This window comes from Hibiscus syriacus, unplaced genomic scaffold (genome assembly GCF_006381635.1).
Source record: "Hibiscus syriacus cultivar Baekdansim isolate YM2019G1 unplaced genomic scaffold, ASM638163v2 tig00110500_pilon, whole genome shotgun sequence".
In the NCBI taxonomy this organism is placed as follows: domain Eukaryota; kingdom Viridiplantae; phylum Streptophyta; class Magnoliopsida; order Malvales; family Malvaceae; genus Hibiscus; species Hibiscus syriacus.
Genome location: NW_024062762.1, coordinates 1,970,496 through 1,982,969, shown reverse-complemented (window position 1 = coordinate 1,982,969; position 12,474 = coordinate 1,970,496). Strand labels below are relative to the sequence as shown.

The window sequence follows — 12,474 nt, the reverse complement described above, 5'->3', positions numbered from 1 at the left end:
AGATAATAAGAGACAAATTTAATAGGGAAAAGAAGTAATATTTTTTTACAAAAGAAGTAATATAATAAAAAATAATAAAATATATATTATTTTAATATTTATCACATTACTAGAAATTATGATAATAAAAACAAATTATTTGTTCACTTATACTTAATTATCAAGATAAAATCGAGTTGATGTTCTGTTCAGATTGGATTTAGATAAATTAAATTCATGTTAAAATAATAAAAATATATCTAAATATTAATGATACAATAATGATATGAAATTTTGAACTTAAATAAAAAAATAAAGAAAAACAAATTTTACTTTCCCAACCATGAACATATTTAATAAATATGCAATAATAAGACAAATAATTAATACGGGAAATACATCACTTTGGATTTCACAAATCACTTAATTATTTAAGGCATAAAAGTTTAAGCTGTAAACACACCCAATTACAACAATAGACTGAATTAATGAAAATAAAATGAGCAATAAAACCATAACTAAAGCTTAAGGGATAAATCAATTCCTGAACCATCCTTGTATTGATTATCAGTTCCCAAAGATGTGCTTGCACTTGCACTTGCACCAACATTCGCTTGAAAATTCTCGCCAAGGCAGCGGTTTTCACTACTTGAAGGCCCTCCACTGTTAAAGCATAGATTTGGTTGTGAAAAGCTCATTAGTGGTTGCCTAGACGACCAATTACCATGGGGAAGATGATACGGTCGGGACGAGGACGGTGACCATGGGTGCATTGGTTTACGAACCATCGAGTTGAATTGAACCCCAAGGGGTGATCTGTTGAAAGATCCATGAAAAGGATTCAAAGAATAGGTCGAAAACGGATGATAGGCAAAGTCTGGGAGACCGAAATTGCGAGATGGGTTCACTTCGATGAGCCCTTGGTGACGCCTTTTGGCTAACGCTCGTTCTTGCTTGTGAGCGTTTTGGTGTCCCCCCAAGGCTTGGGATGTGGAGAAAACTCTCTTGCAAAAGTTACACGAGAACCCCTTGCTTTTCTGATCATCATGGGAAGTAATAGGGTTCCTCGGGGCGAAAAGATCGAGTTCGATCTTCGATGCGCGTCGCACCTTAGTGTCAACGTCGTCACCATTTCTGGCATGGTTTGAGAGCTTCAAATCTAGCAAAACATCGTGACTTGACTCGATTTTGGTACTCGGTTTCGGAACCGATCCTTCCATCTCTACCGATATGCTTGAATGTTCACTAAGATCTTCAACTATTGTAACCATTGCCAAAATATAAATTTCTTGATTTATGTGAAATATTGGGATATTGATTTATATATATATGCAAACATTAAGGACTTAATTTATGTAATATCATGCAATTATGGAAATAAATCCCAGTGTGAAGTTGTTACTTGCATCATTTAAACACAAGATTGAGAATCATGACGAAGCACTTGTTCAGAATTAGTGCCTTTGGAAATCAATAGTATTATTTCCATAAAAATCTTCTAAATTAATGCTATTTTCAAAGTAGTATATGAACACAATTACCTTATTATTAGGTGGAATTTCTATATAAAGATTATAATTAATTTGGTGGACATTCATGCATGTAACTTCTACCAAATTTAATGTTTACATTTAAAATCAAGAATATTTACTTCTACTTAAAATTATATCAGTTTTTATAATAAATTAAATATATTATGATATGTACCAATGGGTTGGTTCAAATGATAAAAACACCCTTATATTACTTAAATAAGATCTCAGATTTGAGTCTTTGTGTATGCAGAAAATCAAGGTTAGGAGACTCACCCACCAAAACCAGGTGTGCAACGGATTGGTCTGGATTAATCAGAACAAAGTTCTGATACCAGGAGGAAAACAAAAAATATATATTATAAGAAAATTCTACATCGTTTGACGAGCACCACTGAGCACTACTAATGATGAACACCATTGAGCATCATTAATTTAGTTTATAAAAGTTTAAAATTCTAAAAGAGTCAACGTATAATTATAAATTAGTTAAAAATCTAAAAGTAAATTATTTAAAATAAATTTTTAATTATATTATTTTCCATAATTTTTTAACAATAATTGGATTAAATACCAAGCCTAAGTTAAAAAACCCTAAATATTTTTTCCTTGCCATTGAAGCCGATGTCGCGTTAGCTTCTTCTTCTGGTGAGATAGTCGTTTTCTTTATTTTTATTTTGTTTTAGACTTGGCGGCCGTCCAAGCCGTCATCGACGGGTGCATCCCTACTAGATTAGCTGCGAGAACAGTGAGGAACGACGACTGAGATGAACTGCGACCACATAGGGAGGGAGGAACGGCGACGACTATCTTGCCGACATGAGAGTCTAACGACGATGACGGCTTCAATGTCAAGGAAAGAATATTTATGATTTTTTTAATTTAGGGGTTGGTATTTGATCCAATTATTGTTGAAAAAAGAAAAAGAAAAATAATGTAATTAATATTTTATTTTAAATAATTTACCTTTAAACTTTTAACTAATTTATAATTATACATCGAGTCTTTAGAATTTTAATTTTTATAAATTAAATTACTGATGCTCAGCAATGCTTATAGTTAGTGATACTCAGCGGTGCTCGTCGAGCGTGGCAGACTCATCATATACTATAATATTTAAAATTAAATGAGTTATCACGAGTATAATTAGGTGGAGAGAAATATACATCATGAATCAACATTTATGCAAACTTTGTTCGAATGTAACAGAGAAGTTCCCATGTATATAGTTTACAATAACAACTTCCCATATTTGCACTTTTTAATTTATCTCATGTTAATTGTGGTTTCCTTATCTTACCATAAAACTTATGATTTATTTTTTTAAAATATCAATTTTTTTTTCAAAGAGACGTGTAATAATTTGAAAAGAAATAAAAAAATTACAGATATTTATTGTCGAAGAGAATTTAATGCCTTATGCTAGTAAACCCTAAACCCTAACTTTCAAATAAATAAACCGTTAATCAATCGGAAAGGACGCCATTGAATGAGGAAAAAATTATCGCCTCATCAAGGTTGAACTACCAATTAATGATTGTGAATTTGTATGCCTTTTATTATTAAATTTAGAAAGAAAATAATATAATTCGATTACTTATGTCATCAATATATTAAATTTTGGTCACTTTTATAATCGATTAGTTAAATTTTAATCATTTATATTTTCAATTTGACCCTCGAACAAAATATAAAAAAAATCAATTTTGTCCATCCGTCATGTTATTTGCCACATCATCAATCACAATGGACTACAACATCAATATCGTGGACTGCTACGTCAACACCGTGAACTACCACATTAGCATTGTCACAGTTAGGACTTTAAATGAGATGAGACAGATCATAAGCTACTCGAAATTGATTTGGTCAAAGCTCGATATATACTAGACTCGAACTCAAGATCGACTCAAGTTCTTAACAAGTCAAAACAAGTAACTTGATACTCGACTCCAAAAACTCGCGAGCATCTCGAAAATATAATATATTAAGATTTTTATTTTTTTTAAATAAATTATTAATAATATTAATATTTATGTGTTGCTTTTTTTTAAAATGTTATATAAGATTTTCATGTATTTAAGTTCATGTTTGAATTTATGGCTTCAATCGAGTCAAATTTAAGATTTTTTTCATTTTGAGCTTTTACGAGCTTCAGTTCATGGTTTCAGGTTCGAGTCGAGCTTGAAAATTTTAGACTCGCTGGTTTTCGAGCAGAGTTGAACTCCATTTCAGAGTTTTCGAGTCGAGTCGAGCTTAGTAATAGTCGACTCATTTATAGCCCTAGTAACGATCAACGACGGAAAACATTGGTCAAAGAGTCTCATTGAGTTTATTTTCTGAGTTGAAAGATCACATTGAGAAAAAAATAGTATGAGGACCACATTGAATTTTTTTAAGTACAGGGGTTTGGGGTGCCTCTTTGCCATTTATTATTAATGTCCTTTTAAAAATAAGGATATCAAAAATCTAAATCTATATCATAATTAAATAAATACTTATTGTTTTCTTACAATTTTTTATTATGTTAAAAATAGGCATAATGCAATAAAATAACCGTAACATTTGACAGTGGTGTCAAACTTGCCCGTATTTTTTTGAACATTTGACCACTCAACGTTTAGTTTTGGATCAAAAACAACCAACAGTGGATGGAAACCATTAGTCAACTGACGGTCAACGACTGATGCTGACGGGGCAAGCACACGTGGAGGGAAAAGATGAAGTGAATGTTTAGCTCATGCTGATTGATGATGTGGCACTGCCACGTCAGATTTTTTAAAAAATAAAATTTATTATTTATATTTAATTAATTCTTACCAATCAGAGAATGACACTTGTCACTCTCAGATTAGTTTTTGGTTAATGGAACTATGAAAATGTGAAATGCATAAGAAATGACTCAAATCTAAGTCTAAAGAATGAAATGAAATTCACTTTGCCACCAAACTAGGCTACTTACTTGGTTACTTAATGAAATAAAACCTATTTAATAGACCATTCAGTTTGAACTAGATGAAAAAAAACTAAAATACGTGTTGTTATTCCCCTTTTCTAGTAATATCGTCTTCCTCCAACCCTTTTGGTCTCTGAAGATTAACCTCATCCCCCATGAACAAAAGTTTTTGAAGGATCCTCATCTTTGACATGATAACTTGACGGAAAAGGTGTATTTTACGGCGGCGTTGGAGGTTCGCTGATGGTATTAGTCTTATTCCCAAAGCCGACCCTTGGTTGTTCTCTCAAGCCTTCCGGTTGGTTGGAGACGGCATTTTTTACGGCAGTAGACTCGTACACTTCCATGAACGACATTTTTTATTTTCTGAGTTTTATTCGAACTTCATACAGTCGTAATTACATAAATGTCCTACCATATGCAGGCAATGTACAATGAATTTTCAGACAAGTGGGTTCCGGGTTTCCCAGTTCGCAGAGTTTCTTCAACCTCATCAGCACAAGTGGGTTTAGTTTCAGACATTATTTCTGATGACGGACAGAGTTGGAACATTGATTATATTAATTCTTAACGAGAAGGATGCAGAGTCTATTCTAAAAATTCGAATACCTATGTATGATCAAGAAGACATTTTTTGTTGGAAATATGAAGGCACTGGAATTTATACAGCACGGAGTGGATATAAACTCCTAATCGGTTGCAACATTGATAATGGAGGTAATGTTAATATTTTCAAGATGATCTGGAATCTACCATGTAAGAATAAGACCAAAATTTTAATGTGAAAATTCATAAGAAACTATATCCCTACTATGCAACATTTATTTATTAAACATGTCAGCTCCAGCAACCTCTGCACTACATGCAATCTGTCAATGGAAGACAATGTTCATGTAAGCAGGGATTGCCAATATGCAAGATCAATTTGGAGGATGCTAGATATAAGCTAGTCAAAATGTTTTGAAGACTGGCTCCTTTGACTTATTAAATCTCATACTAAAAGCAAACATATTTTTTAGCAGTAACCATCTGGTCCCTTTGGTTTGCAAGAAACAAATTCATCAATCAACACCAACATCAGACAAAGGAGAGTGTTGTTACCTGTTGGGAAATTAAACGTGTAATTTCCCTATAACCATATTAGTGAGAATGCGAAATAAAAGTGAAATAAAAACGAATAATAACACACAAAATTGATAACGGAGTTCGGCCAATTATGCCTACGTCTCCAGACTGCTGCATATCTTTTACTAAAGGAGAAAATTTACAGGTGTTTACAAAAATCACTCACAACTCACAACCCAATTACACCCTAAAAATTGCTCTCAATTTTCTCTCATTAAAGTATTTCTCTCTAAGCTTTTCTTTGTGTTTCTCACTTGGATTTTAAGAACCTATTGGGGTGAGCTATTTAAAGATGCAGAATCCCCCCATTCTTATTTCTACCAACTAATTCATTTAATTGGCTTTCCTTATTTTCAACAAAAGATGCACCGTCAATTGGGTTGTTGGGTTAGCAACCAATTTCTCATATTGCCATTTATTGCACCTGCAAGTTTGACTTGGCAACCAATTTCTCCTATTGCCATTTATTGCACTGCAAGTTTGACCAACAATCTCCTACTTGAAGACTAATTTTAATCTGTCTTCACACCTAGATCAATGCAACAACATTTTTGGTCTTGTTACTCTAGCATGCCAACTGAAGATGAACACAACTTCAGTCTGTTCGTAGTCACCGTCTTTGTTAACATGTCTGCCGGATTTTGAGCTCCACTAATATTTTCAAGTTTCAAAATTCCATCTTCCATAAGAAACCGAATAAAATGATATCGCAATTGTATGTGCTTCATCCTGGAATGAAAAGATGGATTCTTCACTAGATGGATAGAACTTTGACTGTCGCAATACAAGACATTGTTTTTTTATTTCTTGCCTAACTCTTCCAAGAAACTTTGGAGCCAAACCATCTCCTTGCTGGCTTCCGTAACAGCGACGTATTTTGCTTCAGTTGTGGAGAGAGCAACTATCTTCTGTAGTTGAGAAACCCAACTCAATGCGGTATCTCCTAGAGTATAGACATACCCTGTAGTGTTCCTTCTGATGTCAGCATCTACATAGCCTGTTAGTATCGTATCTCCAACTTTGAAATAAAGTGCTTTGTTTTTAGTACCCCGTAAATATATGAGGATGCATTTGACTGCTTTCTAGTGTACCTTGCCTGAATGTACCTGCTAACAGCTCCCACTGTTTGGGCAATATCTGGTCTAGTACAAACTATGGCATACATCAGACTTCCAATTGCTGAGGAATACGACACCTTCACCATGTGTGCACGTTCTTCCTCCGTCTTTGGTGATTGTTCTTTGGAGAGTCTAAAATGAACACCTAAAGGTGTACTTACTGGTTTAGCATCTTGCATGTTGAACTTGGAGAGTACTTTATTGATGTACTCAGTCTGTGATAACATCAAAGTCTCTGACTTTGTGTCTCTCTTAATCCTCATCCCAATAATTTGTTTTGCAGCGCCCAGATCTTTCATTGCAAACTACTTCGACAATTTTTTCTTCAAGTTTACAATCTCTTGCATGTCTGAACCTGGAACGAGCATGTCATCAACGTACAACAATAAAATAATGAAGTAGTTATCAAACTTCTTAATGTAGCAACAATGATTGCTTGGCATCTGGTAAAACCACTGCTACCCATAAAGCTATCGAACTTCTTGTACCACTGTCTAAGAGCTTGTTTTAAACCATACAAGCTCTTCTTCAACTTGCATACCAGGTTTTTCTTGTCTACCTCTATAAAGCCTTTTGTTTGCCTTATATAGATTTCTTCCTCTAAATCACCATGAAGGAAAGTTGTCTTTACATCTAACTGCTCAAGATGTAGATTATATACAGGTACAATTTTCAACACCAGTCTAATTGTAGACAGCTTCACAGAGAGAAAATTTCATTGTACTCAATACCTTATTTTTGCTGAAAACCTTTGACAACCAATCTTGCTTTGTAGTGTTTGCTCCCATCGTGCTCTTCTTTGATCCTATAAACCCACTTGTTATGGAGCGCTTTCTTGCCTGGTGGTAATTCAACTAATTCCCACGTCTGATTTGACATAAGCGAGTCCATCTCATCTTTCATGGAAGACTCCCACTTGACTAAATCCTCCACCTGCATTACTTCATCATAGCACTCTGGTTCACCTTTTCAGTCAGCAACAAGTAATGCAAAGAAGGCGAATAATGTTGGGTTGGTTTAGGAATTCTGGAGGAGTGTCTCAGTTCTGGTGTGACTGGTTCTTCTTGAACTGCTTCAGGACTGATCTGAACATCATTTCCAGAAATCTCCTCAAACTCAGTAAATTCCTTTGTTTCAGCTTCGGTATTGGAGCTATTTGATTCTATGGTTGATATGTCTTTGTACATCACATTCTAATTGAAAATAACATTTCTGCTTCTGATAATCTTTCGATTTTCTTAGTCCCAAAACCGGTAACCAAACTCATCACCACCATAACCAACAAAGACACATTTTTTAGACATAGCATCAAGTTTACTTCTTTCAGCAGAATTTATGCGTACATAAGAAATACAACCAAACACTCTTAAGTGTGAAAAGGTTTATTTCTTTTCTACTCCAAACTTCCACTGGTATTCACCATCCAAGGAATTGAGGGCCCACGATTGATCATGTAAGTTGCAGTGTTGATAGCTTCAGCACATAGCAATTTGGGCAAGCCGACATGTATCCTCATGCTTCTGGCATGTTCATTCAAAGTTATATTCATGTGCTCTGCTACGCCATTCTGCTGCGGTGTCATGGGAACTATTGTATTCATATTGATCACATTGTTTGCGTAAAATTCTCTGAATCTAATATTTCTATACTCTCCTCCATTATCATACCTCAACCATTTGACTTTCAAACCAATCTTATTTTCCACCATGACCTTCCATTTTCTAAAGGTATCAAAGACTTTTGATTTTTCTTCAGAAAATAAACTCACATCTTCTTTGTAGAATCATTTATGAAGGTGCATAATATAGTGAGCCTACAAGAGATGGAACTGGAGATGGTCCCCATACATCAGTATGAACCAACTCTAACTTTTCAGCCTTGGGTGTCTTGCCAATCTTTGCAAAACTGACTTTCTTTTGTTTGCCAAAGATGCAATCCTCACACAGTTCGATATATATACTCTTTAGACTCAGCATCTTCCCTTTTGACAAAAATGTCATCATCCTTTTCTCGCTTATATGGCCAAGCCTTTGGTGCCATATGTTTGATTTTCCATCAGCATCTGCTACTGCAATGATATTCTCCAAGTTTGAGATTACATAGAGACTACCAGACTTCTTACCATGAGCAATGACAAGTGCTCATTTGGTAATCTTCCATTCACAACATGAAAAGGTTGTACAATATCATTCTCCATCAAGCTGTCCTACAGAAATCAAATTTCTTTTGAGGCCAGGAATATGTCTCACTCCTTTCAGCTTCCAGGTGGTCTGGTTTGGCAACTTTAATCGGATGTCTCCTTTTTCGACGATCTTCAAGGTTTCATCATTAGTTAGATGAACCTTCCCAAATTCACTACTGACATAGTTCTCCATGATTTCTTGGCATGGGTGGCGTGGAAAGATGCCCTTGAATCCAAGATTCATGATTCAATCAGACTATTGATGCTTAGAATCATGGCATCACCTATTTCCTCTGTCATGTTGGCAGATTCCTATGTGTCGGTATCTTTCTTCAGTGCTCGTCAATCTCTTTTAAAGTGACCCTTTTTGATTTTCCCCTTCTAGATTTTGATCTACCACGATTTGGATTTCTTTCTAAAGTTCTCCCTCTAGACTCTGTGTGCAAGGCTGAGGAGCTTGTTGCTTCACCCGATTCTCTCCGTCGAATTCTTCACTCAATACCAGATCTCGAACATCGTCGAATTTCAATTTACTGTTTCTCAAAGAGCTGCTGACTGCTATAATAGTATCATTCCAACTGTCTGGTAGATATGATAAGAATTAAAGCTCGAACTTCATCATCGAATTCAATTTTCACGTAACTCAGCTGGTTGTGATTGTGTTGAGTTCATTTAGTTGTTGACCCATTGATGCCCCTTCCTCCATCCAGAAATTGAATAATCGCCTCATCAAGTTAACTTTGTTTGAGGCCGATGACTTCTCATACATACTGGAGAGAGCTACCATAAGACACGTTGTGGTCTTTTCCTTTGTTATGTTGAAAGCAACATTGCGGGATAACGTCAGTCAGATAATTCCGAGGGCTTGTCTGTTGAGAAGAACTCAGTCTTCATCCTCCATGCCCTCTGGTTTCTTTCCTGAGAGAGGTTGATATAGCTTTTTCTGGTACAAAAAATCTTCAATCTGCATATTCCAAAAACCAAAATCCACACTATCGAACTTCTTAATTTTCACATTCCCTTCGTCTGCAGCCATCACTCCCACTCGAATCTAGCTTCTTTTGGATCGTTTCTGATAATTCCTGTGAACCACCGTGTATTAGAACACCTCCGTCGACAACCTCATATTGCCGACCAAAGTTTACAATTCACAAAATTCATTATTCATATAATAGTAACCTCACAGAAAAAACTGACAAAATTCACCACCAAAAAGCTCTGATGCCTGTTGTTGGGAAATTAAACGTGCAATTTTCCTATAACCAGATTAGTGAGAATGTGAAATAAAAGCATAATAACAACACATGAAATTGATAATAGAGTACGGCCAATTATGCCTACGTCTCTAGACTGTTGCAGATCTTTTACTAAAGGGAGAAAATTTACAAGTGTTTACAAAAAACACTCACAACTCACAACCCAATTACACCCTGAAAATTGCTCTCAATTTTATCTCATTGAAGCTTTTCTCTCTAAGATTTTCTTTGTGTTTCTCGCTTGGATTTTAAGAACATGTTGGGATGAGCTATTTATAGATGCAGAAACCCCCCATTCTTATTGCTACCAACTAATTCATTTAATTGGCTTTCCTTATTTTCAAGAAAAGATGCACCCTCAATTGGGTTGTTGGCTTGGCAACCAATTTCTCCTATTGCCATTTATTGCACCTGCAAGTTTGACTGACATTACCTTTATTCGCAGCCACTATCTGAAATGAAAGGTGTCTTCTCCTTGCTCCACTCGTATACTCATATTTTAAAGTGAATGTTGATGTTTGTTTTTCCTACACACCAGAAATCATGCTCAGGTTTCATTATCAGAGATAGTGAATGATATATTTTAGGTTCTAGTTTTATTCACAACAATTGTATTACCTCTGTTTTTATGGTAGAAGCTTTCGCAATTCTCCAAGGTGTACAATTTACTTGAGACCTCAAACTTAAATGAGAAAGATCATCCAGAAATTAAATGAGAGTACAACAATTTATCTTATTTAGGTCCTATTATTCGGGATGCAAAGGTTACAGTGGGAGTATTATCTCTTGCTCATCGTCTTTATCAGCAGAAACAACAATAGGGAAATGCATGCAATGGCTTCAGAGGGTCCTCGACTCGTCTCCGACCAGATGCGCCAGAGGAAGCTCTTAAAGCAACTGATGATGACCATCGGTTCATTGACCCACCATAACCTTTTTTTGGGTTTTTGAATCTACATGCATGTGACTTTTCTAGCACTAGACTTTTGAGTCTTCCCTCTACTCTCTTCTTTAGACACCGAGCTCTCACAGGTGTCCTTCTTCTATGCTGAAGACTATCGTTTGATGGCCTACCTTCAAAAACTTTTGTTCATGGGGATGAGGTTAATCTGCAGAGGTCAAAAAGGTTGAAGGAAGAAGAGATTATTAGAAAAGGGGAATATCAACCTTTGTTTTAGTTTTTTTTATTAAGTTAAAACTAAATCATCTATTAAATAGGTTTTGTTTCATTAAGTAACCAAGTAAGTAGTTTGGTTTGGTGGCAAAGTGAATTTCATTTCATCCTTTAGATTCAGGTTCGAGTCAATCTTTGATTGATAAGAAATAATTAAATATAAATAATAAATTTTATTTTTAAAAAAATATGATGTGGCAGTGCCACGTTATCAATCACCATGAGCTGGACATCCACGTCAACTTTCCCTCCATGTGTGTGCCCTGTCAGCATCAGGCGTTGACAGTCAGTTGACTGACGGTTGCCATCCACTATTGATTGTTTTTAACCAAAACTAAACGTTTAGTGGTCAAATGTTCCAAAAAAAAATTCGGGTGGGTTTAACACCATTATCAAACGTTAGGGTTATTTTATTACATTATGCCTTAAAAATACTAATTATAAAACTATAAAACTCTAAGATGACAGAAAACATATTATTAATATAAAATACAAAAAGAATATCTAAAATATATAATAATTTAAAATTTTCAGGGAACCTCGTTCTCTCTTCAATCTTTCCCTACATGCAATCACTAGCGGAAGATGAGAATGAAGGTTGAAGAAGATGTCCTTGGAAATCCTAAGCTCTTATAAAGATATGTCTAGACAAGAGAAAAATGTAAATTTGAAACAATGCAAGTAAAACACTAAAACAATTGCAAAGAAAAACACTACATTTCAAGAGATCAATGCATAATCCTAAGATCAACGACATTCATATGAAAATAAACATTCTTACAACCATAGGTCAGACAGAGTAAAGATGAGCATATGATACAAGGTTCAAACTACTTTTATAATCATATTGTAATTTTTCCGGAATCAGCAACATCAAAGATAAACATCACACATTGGACCAACAGAGCAGTAAAGATGAGAACATGATACTATTTCGTATCATAACTTTTAGATTCAAACTCTAACAATTTACCATACCATTAGCATTCAAGAGTGATTTTGCTCCATGTGGTTCAGATGGTACGTCCCTTCGTTCTTATGGTGTACCTCCACCATATGAAGCACGGGGGCGACGAAGGAGCCCCGTTTCAAGTACTTGATACGTTTTTGGCACGAGGACAACGGGATACGTATTGGAGACGCGTCATGGTG

At 35.2% G+C, this 12,474-nt stretch overlaps 2 protein-coding genes across 2 annotated transcripts in view; both read right to left on the bottom strand.

Annotated features, from left to right (window-relative positions):
• Window positions 1-497: 497 nt before the first annotated feature.
• LOC120129450 (zinc finger protein 7-like) lies at window positions 498-1,250 on the bottom strand. The gene has a single exon (XM_039146943.1). It carries the CDS (start codon window positions 1,248-1,250, stop codon window positions 498-500), a length of 753 nt encoding a protein of 250 aa, XP_039002874.1.
• An 11,020-nt stretch (window positions 1,251-12,270) lies between these two features.
• Window positions 12,271-12,474, bottom strand: part of LOC120129468 (cysteine proteinase inhibitor 6-like) — a 40,128-nt gene continuing 39,924 nt past the window's right edge. The window contains exon 3 of the mRNA XM_039146956.1: window positions 12,271-12,369. Coding sequence (XP_039002887.1) covers window positions 12,310-12,369 — 60 coding nt within the window. The 3' untranslated portion in view covers window positions 12,271-12,309. The remainder of the gene's footprint in view (window positions 12,370-12,474) is intronic.

What these genes read in the sequence shown, in the direction of transcription:
- LOC120129450 (XM_039146943.1), bottom strand. Translation starts at nt 1,250, where the DNA reads ATGGTTACAATAGTTGAAGATCTTAGTGAACATTCAAGCATATCGGTA.